The sequence below is a fragment of the Mesoplodon densirostris genome, chromosome 4 (assembly GCF_025265405.1).
Source record: "Mesoplodon densirostris isolate mMesDen1 chromosome 4, mMesDen1 primary haplotype, whole genome shotgun sequence".
Lineage (NCBI taxonomy): Eukaryota > Metazoa > Chordata > Mammalia > Artiodactyla > Ziphiidae > Mesoplodon > Mesoplodon densirostris.
Window position 1 is genome coordinate 61,689,629 of NC_082664.1, and position 26,808 is coordinate 61,716,436.

A 26,808-nucleotide genomic window follows, 5' to 3' on the forward strand; every position below is an offset into this window, starting at 1 on the left:
CAGCCAAAAATAAATAAACTAATTCATTAATTAATTTAAAAAATCTAAACAGAAGCATAACCAAAATTTAGAATTTCAAAGGATCTTAGAACAACAACATATGCCTCAATTAAAACACTGTATTACTGAATGAAAATTCTTCAGTTAGTCTGAACATTTTCAGGGAACTCCAGAATCGTTAGCTTTCGGGATTTATTTACAATGTAAAACATTTTTTTAAAAATCCCTTTGCCCTCCCTGAGACAGTCTGTGTCCTTTTCTAGTCTTTCAATAATTACCATTCCAAATATTAAAAACATAGAGCAGGGACAAAAGGATAAATGAAATTTAAAAGAAAAATCTACAAGTTTCCCCATGGCAAAAACAGTAAAACTTAAACTCAATGCCAGGTTCAAACCTAATTTCTTTTCTGCACATTTAATAGTCATATAGAAACTTACCTCTTCCTCTAGATGTTTCAATTCCATTTTTTAAAAGGTTCATGTTAATATATTCTAATATGTAAATAAAGTTCTACTAAGCTCCTCATATCCTTGAGAAAGATTTCAGATTCTAATACATCCTGCACTCTTGTGTTTCCACACTGTGATCCTGCTTTGACACTTGTGTGGCAAAGGGGTGCTATAGGTGGAGTTGTGACTACCAACCAATAATCTAATTTCATGGACATAACTCCTGATTAATTCTTCCTTAAATGTCATGCCTAGTACTACCCTCTTAAAATCTACAATTGAAAAGAGAAATACCAAATTAGGTAACTGATAAAAATAAAATTGAATGTTTTATTCTATATTATATTCATATAGAGTACATGATTTTTACCATGTGAAAAATATCAAAGTTTGTCCTCCTTAAGTAGATATGGGATTTTGCCATCTTATATAAGCTTACTTTAAAGGAAATGGAGAACAAATGCTGTTAGTGTTTGTGACAGCTGCTAGAAAGCATACAAGCACATTGGAAACATGCTAACCAGTAAACCTTGTCCACAACCTAGAAACTGATTTCCCTTATGAAGGGCCCTGTTGCTAAACTGTAAACACTAGTTACTCCCATTTAATTAAACAGTCAGTGTCACAGGCTGTACGATCTAGTCCTTCAAAAGAAAGTCAAACATGCTGAGCCACATCTTCATTCTCTGCACTAGTGATGTAAGAGTTGTTCTCAGAACATACTAAATCAGGAGCTACCTGTTGAACAAGAGCTGGGGAATTTCCATTGTTTATTCCACATATAAATGAATATATTTATATATTTTTTATTCTAGTTAAGAATATATAAAGGTTAGAACCCAAAGAGCCTCCTCAATTATAAAATAAAATAGATTAAAAAGTGGTGTTGATTCCTATTACTTAAACAATTCAAAAAAAGTATTTTGTATACAAAATCTAACTAAAATTATCAGCGAATAGAAACAATTACCTGAAGCATTTAGGCAAGAAGAAAAGGAAACACTTTTGCCTACATTTAACTGGAAAATTGCTCAAATTTTCCATTTACTTCAGCTATTATGGATGCTTAATAGACCCACTAAGACTTAGCATTCCTGACCTGGCAGAAACTCTTCAGAGCATTTAGCCCAAACATTATGAACTTAAAGCTACATAGAGGCCAAACAGTTGAAATAAGTATAGGGAAATGAAAACCGCACGTCTATTCAATGCAAGCGCTATTCAGCTTGAGCTTCTTGTTGCCACAGAAGAACGGAAGACTATGTATTACAGTCTTCTACTTCTTCAAGAGAACGCAGAAATCCAGATTTTTATATGAACTAACCTTTTAAATGTAGTCAACTGGTTCATAATTTTTAAACAATGCTCAAGCCAGCCAATGACCAGTCTGTCATCTAGTCTCTGCTACTGATATTACAGTTTTAAACCAAGACTTCCCCAGAGAACAAGTGACTCTCCAAGGTCACAAGATAATTAACAAATTTAAGTTCAATATTTTCATGTCTGAAGAATTTCAACCAAAATGGTTCAAGTAAAATGTATTTGATGATATTTAATGAGTCCACAAAAGTAAGCTTACTTAGCATAGCCTGTATTAAGTAAGCACTTTATATGAAAGGTGAATATGGTGTACTACTAAATTATTTTTTAATTTAGTAACTTCACTGGTATAATTTATGGGAGAGGGGGATGACAAGTGAGGGCTATGTCAGTTGGACACACTAATAAGTAGAATTAATTAAATGGGTAGTTGAAAGTTTTATTATGACTACTTTTATAAATTACATCATTATTATTAGTTTTCCTTTTCTCCTATGCTAGAGCAGATTTCTAAGTAATGTTTTTAATCAACATCTTCAACACCAAATCATACAGAGTAAATTAATCACTTCTCTGAACTTATTTACCAAGTAATGTCAACTCTCTGGAAACCAGCAAAGAAATAAAGTAAGGAGGAAGCCTCTGAAAGCAAAACAATATGTGTCATTAAGCCTAGTTTTCACAAATACTCTTACAGTCGGTGGCACCTGGTCACTCTAACTAAAAATCTGGTAAATTATCCTCATTTTTGCATTTTCTTCTCCTTGCTACATTTGATCAATCATTAAATCCAATGAATTCTATCTACAAAAATCTACCTAGTTTGTCCTTCCAATCATTTTAACAACCACTATCAGATATTAGGCCAAAGGTTAAAAAATGTGGCTAGTGGGCCAGACCCAACCCACAGAATGTTTTGTCTGAACTGCATGATATTTTTTCTAATCTAAATATTTTCCAGCATTTAAAATTGGGAGATTTCACACAAAAGAACCCAGATTTCCAACTTTTCCTGAAATATCAGAAGATCTGGCAAAAACGAGGCTGAAGGTAAGTAGCAGCTACATGTTTCAGAGAAGGCATACACTCTCCAGTTGGTTACAGCTCTCACCTTTACCTGTGCTGCACTCATTTCATTTGAGTTTATAAACCCTGTTTTAGACCTTCACCATTTATTTCCTGAACTAAAGTGATAATTTCTTGATTGGCCTCCCTGCCTCTGGTCTTTATCCGGTTCAATTCTTATTTGACAATGTTGACAGATAGACTTTAAAAATGAAAAATTTTCAGTTCACTCCCTACTTAAAATTCCTCAATAGTGCCCCATCATTTAAAAGATAGAGTTCAACTTCCTATCATAACATGCAAAGCTATTTTTTACATAATCCCAGTATACAACTTCAGTCTCACTCTGTATTCAATCAGACTGAATTGTTTATAGATCTCCAAAAATGCCAAGCTCTCTCCCACTCCTGTACTTTTAAAAATGCTCTCTCCTCAACCTAGAATGTTTATCCTTTCTTGCCTGGCTAACTCCTACTCTTTCTTCAATATCAGCTCAAGTAAGATCTCTTCTGGGACATTTTCCCAGGATTCTCTTCCCCACCCTCTCTACCTACCACTTCCAATCAGTCTACTAGGCAGCTCCTCCTGTATATCAGTAGCATCCTGTGGCTATTACGGCACCATATTATAATTATTTCATTTTTTTCACCGGTGTCCTCCAACTAGAGTGAACTCCTTGAAGGCAACCACTGTTAAATTTCATCTTAAAATGTAAATGAGAAGACAAAAGTACTTCCTCAATTATTTATTTGGTAGCAGTAGATGAGAAAAGGAACAAACATTTGTAAAAGGCCTCATGTGCCAAGTACTACAGCTAGGTCCTTTTGCAATATTTCATTTACAATAAATGAGACAGAATTTAATAGGATTTACAATAAATGAAAAAGTGGACAGATTTTAGAATTTCAGTTATGACTTGGTTAAATTTTGAGGTACTAGTTGCTTTTGCAAGATTCTCACATTACACCATTCTGAGGTCACAGCTGTCATTCAAATACTAATAATTTGCTTAAGATTAATTTTCAGTTCATATTATTTCTGAGTTAACTCTTAGTGTAATTTCCCCTGATTTGAAAAAAAGGAGAAGGAAAAATCCCAAATGCTCAAGATCAACAAAGCTTAAGGAAAGTTTTAGAAAAAATCCTTAACAACATCCATGCAACAAAACATTCATGTAAGGAGAAAGCTTACATGTAAGATCTTATGTAAAGAGAAATATTATGTAACACTCACATAGGAAGGATTCACTCAAACATAATTTTCAGCTGTTCCTATACTTAGTAAAATAGGTAAAATTATTGAAAAACATCTAAAACGTCAACTTACCCTTTCTGTAAGAACTACAATTGGTGAAAACGCAGAATTCAGGAAATCATAAACATCAATTTGAAATAAATATTTCAGAATCTGACACTCAGAAGCATCTTCTGTCAATTTATAAATAAAAATATGTTAACACTTGATACGATATAATTTTGAATCTAATTTTTTCCTTACTTGCTGCATTGGAGAACAAATAGCTTGTTTCTTACCTTTTTGAGCAACATAATTTTGAGAAGACAAAGAGTAATCAGTTGAAAAGATCTGACTGTTTGACAGGGTATTTTCCACAAATGTGTCTATTTCCACTTGAGTAGGCCTTTCAGTGTCTAGTGATGTTTTTGACTTTTCATCATTATTTTCAGAAGACAGAGTTTTGAAATGTACTTCTTCATGAATTCTCATAGATAACTCTATTTTAGAGACCATATCTGCAAATAAATAAGGAGAAATGTTTGGGATTTTTTTTTTACATGCTTGCTTTGTTGTGGGCTTCCTATTTTTTTTTCTAGTCAGGTCATTCTTTGAATCTTGTGGGCATTGTGATACTTCATTATGGAAAGAATTCATTAAAACATAAATTTGTAGCCTCTGTTAGTTGCTACTTCTTTTTTTTTTTTTTTTTTTTGCGGTACACAGGCCTCTCACTGTTGTGGCCTCTCCCGTTGCGGAGCACAGGCTCCAGACATGCAGGCTCAGCGGCCATGGCCCACGGGCCCAGCCGCTCCACGGCATGTGGGATCTTCCCGGAACGGGGCACGAACCTGCCTCCCCTGCATCAGCAGGCGGACTCTCAACCACTGCGCCACCAGGGAAGCCCCAGTTGCTACTTCTGATGTAATAAATTACCACACACTTAGTGGCTTAAAGAATACAAATATATTCTCTTAGAGTTCTGGAAATCAGAAATCCTACAACCAAGGTTTTGGCAGGGCTGTGTGTTCTTTCTGGAGGCTCTAGAGGAGAACCCATTTCATTGCCTTTTCTACCTTCTGGAGTGCATCTGCATCCTTTGACTCATGGCCCTGTATATATGAAGATATATATGTACATCTCAAGAACTTTCATTTAAAAAGGATTACCAGGCTTCCCTGGTGGCGCAGTGGTTAAGAATCAGCCTGGCAATGCAGGGGACACGGGTTCGAGCCCTGGTCCAGGAAAATCACACATGCCGCGGAGCAACTAAGACCATGCACCACAACTATTAAGCCTGTGCTCTAGAGCCCGTGAGCCACAACTACTGAGCCCCCAGGCCTAGAGCTCATGCTCCACAGCAAGAGAAGCCCACACACTGCAACGAAGTGTAGACTCTGCTTGCCGCAACTACAGAAAGCCCGTGCACAGCAACAAAGACCCAATGCAGCCAAAAATAAATTTAAAATAAATAAATTTATTTTTAAATAAATAAATTTATAAAAAATAATAAAAAATAAAAAGGATCACCCTTCCCCAAAATAAAGAAACATATATGTCATAATTTTACACATTTGTAATGTTGCATCATATGCATACCATGTCATCATATGCATACATGTGCATACCATGTCAAATAGCCATCAATTTAAGACACTTCAATTTTCAAACATAGTTTAAACTGATCACCTGATTCAATGAACTAATCAAACAGGATTTAAAAAAAGAAGTTCTAACTAGTCCTAGCCTGAGCTATAGTATTCAAGTAAATTGTGGGATTTATTCCTCAGTTACTTTTTAAGACAAGGATAGAAAAGTATCAGTGCAGCCCTGAAAAACAATATTAAAGAATAGTCCTAACTGAATTATTCAATGTCTAACTTTGCTCTTTGAGTTATGAATTTAACACATGGCTTTGATGCTGTCACTTACTTAGCATTGTTTAAAAGATGAAAGTCCCAAGTAAGCAAACACATGTCTGTAACTTACTATAATTTGTAACTATAATTTGAAAAGATACATGCACCCCAATGTTCATAACAGCAATATTTACAAATAGCCAAGACATAGAAGCAACCTAAATGTCCATCGACAGATGAACAGATAAAGAAGATGGTATACATATACAATGGACTATTACTCAGCCATAAAAAAGAATGAAATAATGCCATTTGCAGCAACATTGATGGGCCTAGAGATTATCATATTAAATGAAGTAGGTCAGAGAAAGACAAATATCATATGATATCACTTATATGTGGAGTCTAAAAAATGATACAAATGAACTTATTTACAAAACAGAAATAGACTCACAGACATAGAAAACAAATTTATGGTTACCAAAGGGGAAAGTGGGAGAGAGATAAATTAGGAATTTGGGATTAACAGTTATACACTACTGTATATAAAATGGATAAACAACAAGGTCCTAATGTATAGCACAGGGAACTATATTCAATACCTTATAATAACCTAATATAGAAAAGAATCTGAAAAAGAATATACATATATTCTTATATATATATATTCAGTTATATATGTATAAGTGAATCACTTTGCTGTACACCTGAAACGTTGTAAATCAACAATACTTCAATTTTAAAAAGCACATTAGATACAGATATGACTTTCTTACAATTGTTAATAAATTAATAAACAGAATTTTAATTCAAATAAAATAATGAATAGTTAATAAAATAATGAATAGTTTTCATATTTAACTGTACCTGGGAAATTCATTATTTAAATAAGCTCAGTTTGGAGTCCTTTTGTAAAATAGAGTCCTAATATCCTAATATTCCCTTAGGATCTATTAATATTGTAATATAAATAATTGTTCCCTAATTTATCTGTTTCGTAAATTCTTATCTCAGGATATTAGCTTTTTGTAAATGTGGTTATCTCAAACCTCAGATTTTCACACATCCTTTTTCAAGATCAGTGATTCATTTTCCTTATGCACTCTTTCTAAATAAGTCAAGTTTTCATTTGTCATTCCCTAAAAGAGTTGTTGAGGGCTTCCCTGGTGGCGCGGTGGTTGAGAGTCCACCTGCCGATGCAGGGGACATGGGTTTGTGCCCCAGTCTGGGAAGATCCTACATTCCACGGAGCGGCTGGGCCCGTGAGCCATGGCCACTGGGCCTGCGCGTCCGGAGCCTGTGCTCCGCAATGGGAGAGGCCACAACAGTGAGAGGCCTACGTACCGCAAAAAAAAAGAGTTGTTGAAATTATCTGAAAATATTGTCTATTTTAGCTATTTCTCTAATATTGAGAAAATAGAGTCTGTGGTTTTATCTGAATCCCTCTTTCAGTATTCTTCTTTTTTCTTTTCAGTATTTATTTATTTATTTATTTATTTGGCTGTGTCAGGTCTTAGTTGTAGCACTTGGGATCTTTGTTGCGTCATGCGGGATCTTCCGTTGCTGCGTGCAGGCTCTTCGTTGGGGCTCTCAGGCTCTGGAGCACGTGGGCTTAGTTGTCCTGCAGCATGTGAGATCTTAGTTCCCCAGCCAGGGATCAAACCCGCGTCCCCCTGCATTGGAAGGCAGATTCTTAAACACTGGACCACCAGGGAAGTCCCTAGTATTCTTTTTTTAAAACAAACTTTGCATGACCCCAGCTTGTTTTTCATTTAATTAATAGTGAAATGTTTTGAAGTATTTATATAGTAAGACATCTTTTTTCTGAAACTTAAAGGAATTTCTCAACATTTTTATAAAAGACCCTCAAAACTAGTTATAATTGCATAAATGCCCTGTTCTCATTTGACTATCTACCAAGTTATTCATATTTAGAAATTCTCCCAGTATCACTATATGAAATGATAAATAAATTCTACTAAAATGATATTCAGAATGCCCTGAAGTTTCTATAAATAAGCTCTAAAATATTTTTATGTATCTATATTTTGAATACTGTATTTCTGGGTCTGATATTGTTTTCTTTTAGTCTCTCTTCTTTCCAATTACTCATCTGCTTTTTCACAAATATTCCCTTAGGATCTAACAAGCTTAGAACAAAGTAATTTCCTCTAGCCTTTGAAAATCTAGGTCTCTAATGTTTTCAGTCATGAAAATCATCACACCACCTTTCTTATTTAGAAAAGGGTTAGAATCTAAAGTCTATATTCTGGTTGAGGATGTTGATCAAGTAAAGAACTCATATTTTGTAGAATATTAAGAAATAACATATAGCTCTTCTGGAAATTCAAGATAATCAACCAGCACCAGTGAAATGTGTTTCCTTCTGAGTTTGCAACGTTGTTGATCTCTTCTTGTGAAAGTTTTTCTGTCATTCTAGGTCGATTGTTTCTGTATTATTGGCCAATATTTGTTGGGTTTCTAATCTGTCCATCATAGAGACATCAGAATGGAGATGTGGGAAAGTCATGTTATATAATTCTTTACTTAAAATGCTATCCACTTGTTTTTAATCATAGGAGTTGCTAGATACCTGGACATCTAGATCTAGAAGTATCCTCTGATACTCTGCTTTCTTCTGTTGCCCTCTGTTGATCTCCTAGAATTGAGAGACTTGAAGAAAGATGAAAACATTTTACATTGTTTTTGCTTGAGTTTCCTTATTATCTTGTAACTTAAAGAAAACCCTTGTTATCATAGATCTTCTTGGGGGGAGGAGCTATAGATCTAGAATAAAATATCATTCAGGAATCAAGACAATTTTAAATTACCTTAGCTTAGGTTTCTGAGAACACCATTCAGATATAGCTATATTGGGAAAGTGTAAATGAGCTAAAAAGTGAGTGCAAATAAGAAAAAATTCTCACCTAACAGAACAGGAAGCCAATGAACATCATCTAAAATAGGTTAGTCACAGAAGAATATAAATATTTTATTTAGAAAATAGAGATAAACACTAAAAGAAATTTTCTTAAAAAAATAAAGGAGGGGGCCTCCCTGGTGGCGCAAGTGGTTGAGAGTCCGCCTGCCGATGCAGGGGATACGGGTTCGTGCCCCGGTCTGGGAGGATCCCATATGCCGCGGAGCGGCTGGGCCCGTGAGCCATGGCCGCTGAGCCTGCGCGTCCGGAGCCTGCGCGTCCGGAGCCTGTGCTCCGCAACGGGGGAGGCCACAACAGTGAGAGGCCCGCATACCGCAAAAAAAAAAAAAAAAAAAAAAAAAATAAAGGAGGGCTTCCCTGGTGGCACAGTGGTTGAGAGTCCGCCTGCCGATGCAGGGGACACGGGTTCGTGCCCCTGTCTGGGAAGATCCCACATGCCGCAGAGCGGCTAGGCCCGTGAGCCATGGCCGCTGAGCCTGCGCGTCCGGAGCCTGTGCTCCTCAACGGGAGAGGCCACAACAGTGAGAGGCCCGCGTACCGCAAAAAGAAAATAAATAAATAAATAAATAAATAAATAAAGGAAATTATTGTCCCTGGGACAGAGGTAGAAGTAGAAATGGACAGAGGGAACAGAAATTGCTTTTGTTAAAAAAAAAAAAAAAAAAAAAAACCTTAGCACTATTTATATTTTTAACCTGTTTATATATAATAGTTTGATTAAAGCTTATTGTAAAATACCTTGAGATCTCCTTGAAATATCCATATATAGCCAATCATTCTTTGTCCCTTGGGATTTTATTTTATGATATTAAAATCTACTAAATCCCATAGTAAACCAGAAATTGATAAAAGGGTAATTGATAAAGTTGTTGTTGATTATTGAGTATTTTGAGAAATATGGATTCCTGGATGTTTCATATGATTTGCACTCTTAAAAATAGATTATGTTTAATGTATGGACACCAAGCAGGGAAAGTGGGGGGGGAGGGGTGGTGGTGTGATGAATTGGGAGATTGGGATTGACATATATACACTAATATGTATAAAATAGATAACTAATAAGAACCTGCTGTATAATTTTTTTAATTAGATTATTTTTTAAAAAGAAATCATATTATAGATATTTTTATACTAACCTGGCTGACTGTATCCGTTTTTCAACATCATATCTTCTGTATTATCTGTGGGGTAATACTCAACTGAAAATTCTTCTCTTTTATCATTTTCACCTCCATTATTTTCATCCAGTGTCTCTTTGGGAAATGGCAATTCTGTCTCCTTTAGAATGTTCTGGAAGTTCCAGGGGTTGTCAAAAGTATACAAGAACTTTTTAAAATATGGTAAAGTATCAGAATCATCTGTTTTCTCTAAGACCCTTTTCTTGCCTATTTGATTTTCAGTTTCCATAATTTTTATTATTTTTATTTCTTGTTCCTTATCAGGGTCAAATTCACTTGTTGGAGGTTGTCCATGTTTATCTCCCCCACCTTCTTCATTTTTTCCATCATCTGATATAATTTTATCTTCATTAGCATATGAAAATCCTAGCATAGCAAAACCAAAATCAAACCAACTTGGCTTGAGAATTGAGCTATCATTAGTGACTGTGTCTTCTTTTTCTGTTAATATTTCTGTACACGGAACGGTGGGTTCTTCCTCAGAGGATATGGAACTAGGAACATCTTGTAATGGTGGGTTGCTTTCTTTGGACAATAATTCAAGCCCTGTATCCTCACCCCCAAAACCAAAATAACTTGTAAATCCACCACCAAACCAACCAGTGTCTTGAGGATTGAGGATGTGCTCTGACTCAGACACTAGTTCAGACTGTTTCTTTGGCACTGAATCAAATTCTGATTCAAGTTCTTGCTTATGTTCTGTTTTGGGCTCACCATTGTTTAATCCCTCTGGGTCGTTCTCATCTTCCACTGTTATTTTTCTACTTCGAAATGAGCTTTCTTCTAGAGGTTCAGTAACTGATTCAAAAGTCTTTTCTCCAGCTTGGTCCTTTCCAAATCCAAACCATCCTTTCACTTCAGAAATAGCTGAGGATGGTAGGACATGATCCCCTTCTGGAATAGGATACTGTTCCACATTTCCAGCTTCTACTGCTTCCCAGTCTTTTGATTCACTAGTACTTCTGATATCTTCAGGAGCCTCTGATGCTGGAAATTGGTCTTCAAACAAAGTACTTTCAGAAGTTGAATAAAAGCCAAGGTCTATCTGAAAATCACTTTCATATACTCTAGATTTGGGCTCCTTGCCTTCTTCATATGGATATATTTTTTCACCATTATCACTGTTTAACTCACTATCTTCATTTTCAAATGTGTAGCTTATTCCAAGAAGACAGAGAAAGTCAGATTCCTGAAAGAAAAAAGTTACGATGGACATTAATATATAAAAACTCCTTGTTTCTCTGAAATCATTTAAAATGGATGAGTATGATTTTCCCAAGGCCACACAACTAGCTCAACAGCAGAGCAAAAACTCCTAATCTCAAACACTTGTATCATAACTGACTTTTCAGGGTTAATGATATAAACCTAAATGAAAATCCTCTTGCATTAGGATTTATTTATTATCAAATAATTGAAGAAATTCAGAAGCAGAGGCAATCAAGTATTGAGTATTTTCTGCAAATAAACTCTAGTGAGCAGGGGTACATGGCCACAAAATCTTGCTCCTGGTAAGGGTACACTGAATGGACATATGCAGCTGTGCAGCGCTTTCAGGGAGGGGAATTTACAGCACATGGTCACAGCTCAGACAAACCAAAGACTCTAAAGCATGAAGGCCTGGTTAGAAGTTGAACTAAAAAAAACTTCATTTTTTTGGCGGCATTGGGTTGTAGCTGTGACACGTGGGCTTCTCTCTACTTGTGGCATGCGGGCTCCAGGGCACATGGGCTCTGTAGTCCGCGGCATTCAGGTTGAGCCGTGCGAGCTCAGTGGTTGTACTGTGCGGGCTCAGTTGCCCCGTGGTATGTGGGATCTTAATTCCCCGACCAGGGATTGGACTTGTGTCCCCTGAATTGGAAGGTGGATTCTTTACCAATGGACCACTGGGGAAGTCCCCACTTAGACTTCTTTTATTGAGATATTGCATGTAGCCGATGGAAGCAGTGATCCCCTTGCTCATCTCACAAAACAACCAAATCATCAAGAAGAAAAATGGTGAAGCTATTTTTTTTTAATCTGAAGGTATGAAACAGTGATATACACTGCTCTTTGGATATCACCATTATGAAATGAGAATAAAGCTCAGAATTTTACAAAAATAAACTTCAGAATTGCAATTTTACAGTATTTTTTGGCATTGCAACATCGTAGGTGATTAACAACAGACGCTGGAGCCAAACACTCTGGGTTCAAATCCTAATCCTGCCGTTTACTAGCTCTGTGACCTTGGGTGAATAGGATGACCTTTCTATGCCTCAGTCTCCTCATCTGTAAAATGAGAATAATGACAGTACCTGCATTATAGAGGTGTTGTGAGGATTAAATGAATCAAGTAATTAAAATAGCAACTGTCGGGCTTCCCTGGTGGCGCAGTGGTTGAGAGTCCACCTGCCGATGCACGGGACACGGGTTTGTGCCCCGGTCTGGGAAGATCCCACATGCCGTGGAGCGGCTGGGCCCGTGAGCCATGGCCGCTGAGCCTGCGTGTCCGGAGTCTGTGTTCCACAATGGGAGAGGCCACAACAGTGAGAGGCCCGCATACAACACACACACACACACAAAATAGCAACTGTCTCTAGTAAATACTAGCCTAACCTAGCCCAAGTTTACACTACCCCAGATGAGCCAGTCATGCAAGGATAAAAAGGCCCAACCCCTTGCCTCTATTCAGGACAAGCCTGAAAGGCCATTCCAGCTTCAAAGCTCCTTATGGAATCACCTGAAACCTTTGTTGCAACTGGATCACAGTTAAACTTCTCTGCCCAGTCCTGCTTTTTCTTGTATTCCCTCACAGGTGCTATTCCCAAGAGTACTCCCTAGTAAACCTCTTGGATGCAAAGATCCATCTCGGAGTCTATTTCCCAGGGAATTTGACCTAAGAATTTGGGCCTTCTAGGGACTTCCCTGGTGGTTCAGTGGGTAAGACTCTGCGCTCCCAACGCAGGGGTCCTGGGTTCGATCCCTGATTGGGGAACTAGATCCCACATGCATGCCACAACTAAGACCTGGTGCAGCCTAAATAAATACATGTTTTTTAAAAAATAAAGAATTTGGGCTTTCTATATGCTTATTATGTGCTCTGCACTGTGCCAGGTGCTGAAATTCTACAGTAAACAATAGAAAAATGTAATTATAGATTGTGATAAGTGCTATGTAGGAAGTAAACAGTAAGCTGTGATTAAGAATCAGTAATTCCTTTAGAATCATCATGGAAGAGCTCTCTGAGGCACTGATATTTCAGCTGTGACCTAAAGGATAAAAAGGAACTAACCAGGTGAAGAACTTAGGGGAAGCATTCCAAACAGAGGGAACAGCCCGTTTGGGTTTCTGGGCTAGGAAAGAGCTTGGCATGTTCTAAGAACTATCAATAGGCCAGTGTGGCCAGGAGCATAGTGAGTGCAGGGAGAGTGGCACGTGACAGGGTCAGCAGCGGGGGCAGCAGCAGATCATGTAGAGCCAGGGTAAGGAGTCAGGGCTTGATTCCAGGTTCAATGCAAAGCCATAAAAAGGCTTTAAACCAAGCGAATGACATGATCTGATTTCTCTGGTTTTGTATCTATAAGATCCATTGCTGTCTGGAGAATGAATTGGAAGAGGGCAAAAGTAGAGGCAAGGAGACCAGTTAGAAACCTACTGCAGTGTTCTACTCAAGAGACAATGATGCTTTAAATCAGGGCTATGGGGAGAGTAAAAATGAAGAGAAGACAGATATATTTTGGAGACAGAACTGACGGGACCAGTAGTTATACAGTGAATAGACAGTTAATCCCAGAATTTGTGCTGGAAAAGAGCCAGATAATAGTTTACTTAACTAGGCAGACTGACTTCACACTGACCTCATGGTAAATAGGTAAATAGGCTTAACCTGGAATGTGAATTAAATGGGCTAATCAAATTCACATATTGAAGAGTCACCTTCTGATTCCCATTCTCATTATCAAGCCCAGCATTATCAAGCTCATTTAAAACTCCAACAGCAAAAGAGGTTTACAGATATGAGACCTAGAGAGTGTGATGGGAAATAAACTCTGTCCCAGTAGGAAAATAACATTAGTAATAATATAGGACAATAACATTAGTAATAATATCTAACACTTACATAGCACTTACTAAGTGCTGTTCTATGTACTTTACATATGCTCTTTTTTTGCTCAATAAATTTGTTGAGGTAACACTATATTATAATCATCATCTTCATTTTACAGATGAGAAAAAAGGCACACAAGACCACATGGCAACTAAGTGGCTGAGTCAGGCTTTGAACCCAGTCTAACCTCCAGAATCCATGCTCTTAACCACTATACTCTACTGCCTGTTAATTTTTCAGTAAGCAAAATCCTTGTCATCAATCTCGTCTTACCTGATTTTATTCACATACTCAAGCTATTCCTAGAGTGAGTTTTCAGACTATTTTATATATCCACTATATAAGATGTATAACTGATGGGCACTTACACCACAGAAAACTGTTTTAGCCAAAAAATTTTTAATTCAGTTAATAATTGATAAAGCAACTATACTCCAATATCAATTAATAAAAATAAATAAATAAAATAAAATAAATAATACATTCATTATAAAAGAAGAAGAAAAAAACTATTGGTAATTGGAAAAGAGAATTCTTGGGTGTTTACAACAACTATTTCTTTTGTTAGAGAAAATAAAATATAAATTTTCCTTAATAAATAAATACATAAATTCAATTAATAACTGAAATGAGTTTACTCACTTTTGTTGATATTTCAACTTCCTCAGATATGAACACCTCTTCAATCTGGACTGCATCTCTGGGAAAATACCCAAAGTCCTTTCCTTTCTATCAAAATGAAGAATGAAGATTAGCAAGTAAGAGTGATCAGAGCAATAATAGCCATTGAGCTTAATTTTGTTTCATGTCCTTGGCTTTCATCTATTTCAAATTACAAACATTAACAGCTTTCATTTACCATCTAAAAGCAAGTCAGTGAAATCATATTCCTTTTGCTACTCGACAGAACAGCATAAATCTGAGGGAACAAAGGGCCAAGATATAAAATGCCACTTTTTCAGATTTCAGAGGGAAAACCACACATTTTCTTTCTTTTTCTGTTCCTAATGACCTTTCTTGCCCGGGAGGACCACAGATTTACACTAGTAAACCTGGAATATCAAAAAGCAAGAGAATGGTGACTGTAGCCAAGCAAGATGGAGCTGTGACATATGCAGCATTTTCAGGATGTCAAAATTGGGTAAGATGTTTAAACTCTGAAGGACTGAGGTGGATTCATCAAGATAGTAAAGATCTATGAGTCTTCCAGGGTGCATTTGGTTCCATACAACTTTTCTGAGGGTACCTTGGTAACAGAGATCCTCTCAATCGGTTTAAGTGCATACAAGATGTCCCCCAAGGGTGAAGGCTTCACATAACCACTCTCAGCCCATTTCCCATCCCTGTCAAACTTTAAACAGCATATTCCTTTTGTCCCTTTGATTCAGCACCATTATACCTCAACTGTGATTCTTCCAGCTCTTCAGTTGCTGCAATTATTTGGAAACTGACAGAATGAACTCCACAGTGTGGCTTCTTTTTCTTGGCCATGCCAGTGGGGCTTGTGGGATCTTAGTTCCCTGACCAAGGATTGAACCCGGGCCCTCCAGCAATGAAAGCCCAGAGTCCTAACCACACAGTGTGGCTTCTTAAACAGTCATCTGCCTGGACTAGACACCTAAGGCACAAAACCAAGTGTGGTTGAAACTTCATCCTGGCTCCACACATTACATGCTGCTTTTGTGTGGAACTATCATTTTCACACATAGTAAACAAGAAAGAATGCTTTCTTTTCCTCTTATGATACTGTGTCATTTTCCTTATAGTTGCATTGGATACCTCCCATGCATTCAAGACAAAGAAATGGCATGTTTAAGGCACCATAAGCAGTAAGAAGTCTTGGGAGCTGCAAAGTCCAGGTAAACAATTCTGGTCAACAACAGTCTGAGGTTCAGTCATGTAGCCCCTCATGCTAAAAAGCAGGATAGACACAAATAGAATCTGCTCCTTCAAATAAAGATCACAGAGGCTACACAGGGAAGAGATCTTATGCATACGCAATATGGAAATGATGTATGTATCAGGTTAGTCATGCTTGTTCAGCTTGGGAGTAAAATCACTTGTCATGGTATCTTTTCATTCTAAGGCATGATATAATCTAAGATACAAACCTATATTCAACTGAAAATATTAATCATTAATTTTTCTATTTGTATATTCAGAGAGGTGATTCAGGCATCTAGGCATTTCAGTGTAATAGGATTTTGGGCCAAATAGTGGTCTCTCTCAGTTATTCTTTTTCTCCATGAAAAATTCATATACCTCGCTTCCCTAGGCTACTAATCTTTCTGAGGATCTCTTCAATAGCAACTCAGTCCTTTAGTTGATCAGAAACACATGTCTTTTTTTTCTTTTTTTGGCCAAGTGGGATCTTAGTTCCCCAACCAGGGAATGAAACTGCGCCCTCGGCAATGAAAGCGCAGAGTCCTAACCATTGGACCACCAGGGAATTCCCAAGACATGTCATTTAATCTGATTAACTAAAACTTCCCAGTCTCTCTTAAACTTGGCCATTGGTAGCACCAAGGGATGGCTGGGGTTACCTAGTCATCCCATAATCTCCACTGGCACCTCTAAAAGTCTCTCTAAATAAATATAAAACCTAAGTTCAAAAACTATGCATGCTCTGTAAAAGTAATTTCAAGGCACTCTTAAGCCTTCATCCCAACCAGACTGGCTTCCCCAAAGCTACTTTTTATAGAAATTCTAGAACCAGCACTGAACATGACCATTTTTTTGTTTGTTTAAATATGTTAAGGGTTTTTAATATATATATATAAAGTACTTTGAAATTCTTAAAGTTCCTTTAGAGATGAACACCAGGCATCCTTGTGCAAGCTAGTCATTTATTCTGTATTCAATTTGTAAGATTAGATACTTACACTTCCTGCCCACAGATCTTCACTTTCTCCTGCAAGCTTAACATAAACAGATATCTCTTCTCCCTTAGTGAAGTTCAGGTATCGACAGTCAGGTCCTCTGTAATCTCTTATGGCTAAGACTCTGCTTATTAAAGCTATGTAAACATGCAGAGAAAAACACACAGTAGAGAAGGGAAGGAAAAGATAATTAGTTTTCTTCTGGCACCTACTATACTCCAGGCATCATGATAAGCTCTTTCATACCTTTTATTACTGTTATTATTAAATCCTCAGAACAGACCTATGAGATAAATAATCTCATCTCAGACTAAAAAATGAGCCTTTAATTAAGTATCAAAGAGTTGGTCACACACCTGATAAATGGTGGAGCCAGATTTGAACTGAAGTTCTTTTCACTGCAACATCCACCTTCTGTATTCTGAGTTTTCTTTCTGTTTTTTCCTAAGCCTTTCTAAAAACCCATCAGTCTCTCTTCATGGACAACTCATATCCTACTTCCGCTATAAGACATCCCTAATTGGTCCATCCTACTCTGCCACTTCTCTGAATTTCAATATTATCTATTAACCTTATGTTGTATTACTATTTACTGTTTCATATTGACCTGTCTTGTCATCATTCACTAGAATGAAAATCTGTGGAGGACAAGAAACTTATCTTACATTTCATTTTATCCCTCTTAGATACACACCCCTCATCCCCCAGACCCAGCACATAATAGGCCCTTAATAACTATGAATGACCATAAACACATATGCTAGATTTAGCCCTTCAGCACATAAAGTAATATACATACCTTATTAACGATTATAATTATACTGGCATATGTAAAACATTTTCATTAAGTCGTGCAATTAAAGTTAAAATAACTTTTATCAATTACTATAAATTTGAATGTTCTCTTTCCATGTTATGTGCCTAGCCCTAAGGAAACTAAAATGAGTTTGTAAAGAATGAAAGAAAAGTTGTTATAATGAAATTATTATAAAACATCATCTAGTAAACATTCTCTATATATTAAATTATGTATCCAAATGATTAAGGAAAATGTTTACACATAAAAAATTTACTTTTAAATCATTTATGTGCATACTAATAATATTTTGCATTTTTAATTACATGTTGCAAATTCGAAGTAATTCTCACATACTGGAGGGATAGAACAATATAAAGCAATTCTAATATACTGGGATGCTATTCATTTTGTACCATAATGCCAATTTCAGAAAATAAGTTCTTAAGCAATAAAATGAAAATTAATTTCTCTTTGTAGAAGAAGGAAGTTTAATATTCAAAGATATAAATAAAATTATGTATTCCTAACACTGATTTCAGTATTTTTGCATAATAAGGGAACACAGAAATAATTAATGTTTGATAAAGTTTACACAATAAATCATGATGGTTTGAAATAAAAACAGTCTTAGAAAACTCATGAGAATCAGAAACTTCTGATTGTGAAATAGAAACTAAAAAATGTAGGGGCTTCATAAAAATAACTATCAAATGGCTTGATATCTTTTTTAATACAAATCAATCACATTGATCTTAAAAAATAGTAAAAGTGCTAATTAGTTTGTTTTTGAGATCTGGATTAATATCCTTAAAATTTCTTATATATTTATATATCAGGCTGATCTTTGTATATTTACATTAAAAACTATCACAAAATACTTTGCTTCCAGCATTTCTCTTTCATAGTGTACTATACCTTATAATTATAAATATTTCTCAATGATATTAACATTCATTTTTATCATACATGTCCACAATAACATTTTATATCATTTCAGAGCCTCATTTTTAGAGGAAAAGAAGGAAAAAAAGAAAAGCGACTTACTTTCACATTCCAAGTCACCACATTTTTTTAAGTCTGCCAGCAGTTTTGTGCCCTCCAGACACTTTGTCAGAGAAATAACCAGAAGGAGGATTCTGTGAACTCCAAGATCCGCCATGCTAAAACAAGCAGGAATCCCAAACAAGGTTTAAACCAGTTGTTTAGGCACTAGATATGCCAGCCAAAACAGGAGATACCCCACACTCTTTACTAAATATAAGAGGAAAAGTTTTGGGGTTTTTAAATCCCTTGATAACTACCTTTTACTGTTAGTGTTTAGGCTTAACTTGAGGGACAAAAACTCTCTGTTCTCAATCTGCAGTATCAGCAGTGTCAGGTATCCAGATTATACATAAGGGTTTAATAATTAACAGGGATTTTTACTTGGAGTCATGTTTTATAAAGCCAGTGCAGTAAAACTCTCTTGCTTAAAGGCACCTTGCATTCCACAGAACAATTCTTAAAGAGGCCTTCATAAAAAGGTAGTTCATCTCCTCCTGTTAAAGTCTTCAGGTAGATCAGTCAATACGTTCATAGTATTTGCTGCATGCAAATACCAGCGTCAGTGGAGATATAGTTATACGTAGAAGCAATAATATTTTATGTTAAAAGAATGGTTTGGGATTATCATGATGAAAGTTATTTGAAAAAAATATCCCACGTTCATATTTTAACAACCTTCAGTGTTACTATGAAGTTGAAACCTATATTTAGTTAAGATTGTTAAAATGTATTAAGTACTTATTATGTTGCAGGTACTGTCAAACAATTACGTGATCTGATTTTACTCTCACATCAACTCTCTGAGGTAGGTAATATTATCATCCCCATTTTTGCATTATGAGGAAACCAAGGTATATAGAGATGGGTTAAATCACTTGCCCAATGTCGCATAGTGAGTGGAGAAGAAATTAAAACCTAGGCTCTGTGACTCCTCCTACCCACAACCACTATGCTTTACCACCAAGAATCAAGTCATCTGCCACAGAAAGATGTCTACTCCATCTGCAACAATACCATTCTGGAAACAGAAGGTACAATTTCATTTTATGTATTTAAATTCATATGCATATTTCTGTATATATAAAGAGAAAGAGAGAGATGTCTGAAAGAATCCTCCCCCATATGGTGGGAATATATCATGTGAGTTCCAGTTGTGTTCACTTTCTTCTTTGTATTTTTCTCTATTGTCTGACTTTCTTTTTAAAAATCAGTGAGCATATATAATTTGAAAATAACAATAAGGTTTTGAAAATCAAATTATTTGAAAGATATTGTCACTAAAAAGGGATCAAATCCCTACATTGGGAATTTTTGTGTAAAATACTAGATCGCAGTAGATTTTTGGAAACCAAAGTTGTCCTATTTTAATCTCAGGAAAATATTTTTCTAAGCCCTTCTTTGCTGTACCTTTTCCCAGTGTTTGGGCATGCCAGGGTATACATACTTTGCAGAATGCAGCACTTGAATGACACCACGCTCCCCTCTAGTGCCTGAGCAAGCTAATATGAAAGACTATTGCTTTCAAAGTCCTAAAAAAAAAAAGACGTGTGTTTTCTATTTGTTTGTTTTCCAGAACCAATAATTAGTAGGAAGCCTCCTCTCTGAGATCAAAGATTGTGTGTGTGTGTGTGTGTGTGTGCTGTACACGGGGCTCTCACTGTTGCGGCCTCTCCCGTTGTGGAGCACAGGCTCCAGACGCACAGGCTCAGCGGTCATGGCTCACGGGTCTAGCTGCTCCGCGGTATGTGGGATCTTCCCAGACCGGGACACGAACCCGTGTCCCCTGCATCAGCAGGCGGACTCTCAACCACTGCACCACCAGGGAAGCCCAAGAGATAAAAGATTTTTACATCCTCAGAAAGAATCTGATAGAGCATGGGTTTGAGGATCTTTTGGTTTACAATCAGAGCACTGCATAGCTGTACACGTGCACACTCAAAAAGGTGTAGGTTGAATACTTTTGCAAATCTATAAACTATGTTGTCAAAGACATTAAAGAACAATTAGCTCTTCAGCTTCAAATTTTGGCACAGAATTATTTACATAATCTATAATGTCAAATCAAGAATGTTTAATAACTGGGACTTCCCTGGTGGCTCAATGGTTAAGACTCTGAGCTCCCAAAGCAGGGGGCCTGGATTCAATCCCTGGTCAGGGAACTAGATCCCACAGGCATGCCGCAACTAAGGAGCCCACAATCCGAAACTAAGGACCCTGCCTGCTGCAACTAAGACCCGGTACAGCCAAATAAATAAATAAATAAATATTTTTAAAAGAATAATGAATGTACTTCATCATTTTTGTATTCAGTACTAAAGATGTTATGGCTAAATTCTGAACTAGTTAATTTAATTGTGTTCTAAGTTAAGATAGAGAAGAACCCAGATAAATTTAAATTTGCCTGTTCATTTGAGTCCAGAAAAACAAGAGAACAATCCTTGCTTAAGATACCAGCTTGGAGAGATTTGCTCCTGTTAGAAATGTTCCCACTTTCTTGCTACTTAATGCACTCAAATGATCTCATTTTATGTTCAGATCATTACTTAAATATATTTTAATAGGATATCTGAAAATGTGGTAGCACAATGTCAACTATCTCTAACAGATCCAGATGAAGAGGTGGTACATGAAAGGGATAAGAACATTTAGGTTAAAGAAACCAGAGCATTAGGAATTCCCTGGTGGCCCAGTTGTTAGAACTCTGTGCTTCCATTGCAGGGAGCATGGGGTTGATCCCTGGTCAGGGAACTAAGATCCTGCAAGTTGCTGTGGTGTGGCCAAAAAAACCCCAAAGTATCAATTTTCACCATAAAAACAGTCATATTGACTTAGCCAGACATTATATAATGGCTGATGCATTTTGCAACTCAAGTGTTGTGTCAATATTAACATATACTACTACTGCTGAGGAATGGTAAGAGTCAGGAATACTGACTTGGAAAGCCTATAGCTTTCTTCAGAAACCTCATAGGAGGTAAGAGTACCTACTGCACAGAGCTAAAGAATTAATCGTCAAAAGCCACACATGTTCAGTATCTTAGAGATAATATCACAAAGCAACCCTTTCCATGAGTATATACAGACAGAAGCATGAATGCTGCACTTCTACTGCTTGGTGATGTTATTTCTGATACTATATAGTACTATCTCTTCTCTTAGTACCTCAGATTTCCTAAAGTGGGAACATATTTCTTCAATCAGCTGCCTGTTACTTTAGCAGTTTATAAGATAGAGAAACTTGATTACAGTGGTGCCATCTTATCCACGGTTCACTTTCCATGGTTTCTGGTACCTGAGGTCTGAAAACATTAAATTGAAAGTTCCGGAAATAAATGAGTCAGAAGTTTTAAATTGTTTACCGTTCTGAGTAGTGTTGATGAAATCTCATGCTGTCCTGCTCTCTCCTGCTTGGTCATGAATTATCCCTTTGTCCAGCATGCCCCACCCGTCAGTCACTTAGTAGCTGCCTTGGTTACTAGATCAGCTATCAAGTTATCACAGTGCTTGTGTTCAAGTAGCCCTTGGTTTACTTTTTTTTTTTTTTTTGGAGTATAGTTGATTTACAATGTTGTGTTAGTTTCAGGTGTACAGCAAAGTGAATCAGTTATAAGTAAACAGATATCCACTCTTTTTTAAGATTCTTTTTCCATATAGGCCATTACAGAGTATTGAGTAGAGTTCCCTGTCCTATACAGCAGGTTCTTACTAGTTATCTATTTTATATATAGTAGTGTGTATATGTCAACCCCAGTCTCCAATTTATCCCTCCTTCTCCTTATCCCCTGGTAACCATAAGTTTGTTTTCTACATCTGTGACTCTACTTCTGTTTTGTAAATAAGTTCATTTGTACCCCTTTTTTTAGATTCCACATATAAGCAATATCATATGATATTTGTCTTTCTGTGTCTGACTTACTTCACTCAGTATGACAATCTCTAGGTCCATCCATGTTGCTGCAAATGGCATTATTTCATTCTTTTTAACGGCCAAGTAATATTCCATTGAATATATGTACCACATCTTCTTTATCCATTCCTCTGTTGATGGACATTTAGGTTACTTCCATGTCCTGGCTATTGTATTGAAAACAGTGCTGCAATGAACATTGGGGTGCATGTATCTTTTCGAATTATGGTTTTCTCTGGGTACATGTCTACTAGTAGGATTGCTGGGTCATATGGTAGTTTTATTTTTAGTTTTTTAAGGACCCTCCATACTGTTCTCCATAGTGGCTGTATCAATTTACATTCCAACAGTGCAAGAGGTTTCCCTTTTCTCCACACCCTCTCCAGCATTTATTGTTTATAGATTTTTTTGAAGATGGCCATTCTGACTGGTGTGAGATGATACCTCACTGTAGTTTTGATTTGCATTTCTCTTATAATTAGTGATGTTTAACATCTTTTCATGTGCTTTTTGGCCCCAAAGTGCAAGAGTAGTGACGCTGGCAATTAGGATACGCCAAAGAGAAGCTGTTAGGCGCTTCCTTTAAGTGAAAGGGGGAAAGTTCTCTACTTAATAAGGGAAGAAAAAACATCATATGCTGAAGTTGTTAAGATCTAAGGTAAGAACGAATCTTCTATCTGTGAAATTGTGAAAAAGGAAAAAGAAATTTGTGCTAGTTTTGCTATCACACCTCAAACTGCAAAAGTTACACCCACAATGTGTGATAAATGCTTAGTTAAAATGAAAAAGGCATTAAATTTGTACAATAATATTGAGAGAGAGACCACATGACTTTTATTACATTGTATTATTATAATTGCTCTATTTTATTATTAGTTATTGTTGTTAATCTCTTACTGTGCCTACTTTATAAATTAAACTTTATCATAAGTATGTATGTATAGGAAAAAACATAGTATATATAAGGTTCAGTACTATCCGTGGTTTCAGGCATCCACTGGGGGTCTTGGAATGTATCCCCCATGGAGAAGCGGGGAGTACTGTAGAAAGTACTTAGGATAAGTTGAACTAATTAAGCTGGGGTGTGTCTTACTAGGGAGGAGGCACTAGAATGGAGCCTTTGGAAACAGTTCCTGTGGTAGACAGGCATACAATGAGAGACTGGGATCAAACTGGTGTGGAAGATGTGGGGATGGCACCCCACGTCCCATCTTCAAGGTAAGACTTTCTGCCCAGCTGCAGGGAGTGCAATGAGCTGGCAGCCTCCGGCTGGCACCTACTTCCATGTCTGCCTCAGCTACAGAGAGCCACTTTACCCAAGATCACCCCTTCCTCGGTGATCTAGTGAATCTAGTTAATAAATGATGAGCGAGTACAAAGGCAGGATCATCTCGGTCAAATGTGGGACACTCTGACAGGCATTCCTCACTCTAGAGCTCCCTGTTGGGTTGACTGAAGTTCTGTAAAGCCTGAATTGGAGTTTGACTTCCCCTTTTTCCCAACCCTGCCTTCTCCCCCTTCTTTTCATAGATGTTGATCCCTTGAACCCAAAACTCCATCTTAGTATTTACTTCTAGAGGACCCAACCTCAGATGCTAGTGATCCACAGATGCAGAAAGAGGAGATGGCAGAACTTGCACATTTTGGCGCTAGTCACTCCATGGCTCTTCTTACTTTTGTTGCTTTTCTGTTGCTAAAGGCCATGTTTTAATTCTGTCTACTTTTTCTCATTCTATCAGTCAGAGTTCTACCAGGAAACAGATGGGTATTCCATTTTGAGGGAGGCACTCTTCAATGACTGAGGAGTTTCTAATGGACTATTAACAAAGGTGTGGGCAGGGTTAAGGAAGACCAGCAGGGGATGTAACACCTCCAGGCAAAGAGTAACCACAGCCTGGAGAGAACTCTAGGAAAGGACTGCCCAACAGAAACTTGAAGCCTTCAGGGAATTCCCTGGTGGTCCAGTGGTTAGGACTCCGTGCTCCCACTGCAGGGGGCATGGCCCTGGTTAGGAAACTAAGATCCCACAAGCTGTGCAGGTAGCCAAAAAAAAAAAAAAAAAAAAAAAAAAAATTCCTTAAAACTAATCCAGAACATAAAAAAATAAAGTTTCCAAATTCTTAAAAAAAAAAAAGAAAAAGAAAAAGAAACTTGAAGCCTTCAGTAAAGGGACTCAGTCAAGAGAATATCACTCTTTTTTCTGATCTCCTGACTGTACCTCCCTGGTATTGTACCATACCCAGTCAGATGCCAGAGAATAAGGGAACCCTTCAAAGCAGTTCTAAAGGTCTGTGCTCTAGGGACACAGAGCAAAGTGGCAAAGAGTGGACCGAGAGGAGCAGAAAGAGAACACCCCACACATTGTCTTTATTCCTTTACTCTGTGTTTTTGAATAATATTATGCAATATCCTCTGTATCTAAGATGGTATGTGTGTGATATTTGTTGATCAGGGGACTGAACTGATGAGTCTCATCAGTGGGTAGGAAAGGAATTTAATGTTTGTTGAGTACCAACTTTGTATCAGTGAGCTTAATATTTCACATGCAAATCCCATCTTCCAGGATAGGTATTATTTATTGAATGCCCATGTTGTGTCAGACACTATTCTAGGAGCTAGAGGTGAAAGTGTGCGGACAAAGTCCTGCACTCATGGACTTTGTATGCTAGTGAAGGGAGACAGAGAACAAACAAGCAAATAAATGAACAAGAGGACTGCAGTGATAAGTTATGGAAAAGTCATCATCTGCTTAGATAACGCTGTCAGGAAAGGCATCTCTGGACAGCGACATTTGATTTAAGATTGGGGAGTAGGAAAGCAGAACATTCTGGGCAGAGGGAAGAATTCAGGAGAAAGTCGTATTTCATTGTCTGAAGTTTGATTACCAAAGATTTAAAGACAAAAATGGAAGAGACATATTGAATGCATTCTAGTATGTCAGAAACAAGGCTCTAAGGTGGAAACTAACTTGGCATATGTAAACAAGAAACACAGAGGCAGGTGAAGAGTGGTCAGAGATGAAGTAGAAGACAGACAGAGGTCCAATCATGTAGGGACTTTTGGCTGTGGAAATGAATGTGAGCTTTATTCTAAGTGTAGTGGGAAGCCATAGGAAGTTTTGAGGAAGAGAATGATGTTATTTGTGTTTTTTATCATATAACTTCACTTTTTTGCTTTATTAACTCATTATTCAGGTCTCTTAGGTTAAATCACTTAATGAATACATCACTCAACTTTTTATTGAATGAATAAATGAATACATTCATGATGAATAAATGAATCGATTTCTTTTCAAGGGCAAGATTCTTCATGCCCCATTACTAAACAAAGTTCTGTCTTCAGCTGTGTAGCTCAACGGCTTCTCTTTCTCTCATTTCAAAAAGAAAGTCAAGTAATCCTTTTGATTAAATTTTCTCTTTGGTAAAAAAGTTTTTTTGAGAAAAAGAATTGGATCTCCTATTTATCTTTGTCATTGGGTTCATATTAGTAGCAGCAGTAAAAGTCTAAATATCCAGAAAGCAAAGCTATGAAAAGCCTTTGGATGACCAGATAGTGTAGAGGATGCTTGACAAGTTGCAATAGATGAGTATGTTAATGAGCAACGGTATGAAAATATTTAGTATTCTACTAATTTCCAATCATCAATAGCCTGAATGTCTTTTAAGAACCTATATGGGCCAATTTTATGTACCCTTACACCATCTCCTCCAAAATCATCCTCCTTCACTCTCTGCTGCCATCCTCTCCCCATTTATGTACTCTTTCCTTCTTGCCTATTTTAGTGCCCATGTCCCTAAGAACGTCATGAGCTCAAGTTTCTTTAAGAAAAAAAAAATAGGGAATTCCCTAGAGGTCCAGTGGTTAGGATTCCACGCTCTCACTGTTGCGGGCCTGCGTTCAATGCCTGGTCAGGGAACTAAGATCCTGCAAGCTGCATGACACAGCCAAAAAATAAAATAAAATAAAATAAAGTAACTCACAAAAAATCAGCAGCTTCATGTTTATGCTTCCCCCAAATAATTAAATTTTAAAAGAAATTAT

General features: G+C 37.0%; 1 protein-coding gene across 2 annotated transcripts in view; it reads right to left on the reverse strand.

Annotated features, from left to right (window-relative positions):
• MIA2 (MIA SH3 domain ER export factor 2) overlaps positions 1-18,975 on the reverse strand; it is a 111,919-nt gene extending 92,944 nt beyond the window's left edge. For both annotated transcript variants that reach the window (XM_060096284.1, XM_060096285.1), the window contains exons 1-6: positions 18,861-18,975; positions 17,021-17,154; positions 14,781-14,867; positions 10,007-11,237; positions 4,370-4,588; positions 4,164-4,264 (exon numbers count right to left, since the gene is read on the reverse strand). In XM_060096284.1, the coding sequence (XP_059952267.1) occupies positions 4,164-4,264; positions 4,370-4,588; positions 10,007-11,237; positions 14,781-14,867; positions 17,021-17,154; positions 18,861-18,975 (1,887 nt within the window). The remainder of the gene's footprint in view (positions 1-4,163; positions 4,265-4,369; positions 4,589-10,006; positions 11,238-14,780; positions 14,868-17,020; positions 17,155-18,860) is intronic.
• Between the last annotated feature and the right edge of the window lie 7,833 nt (positions 18,976-26,808).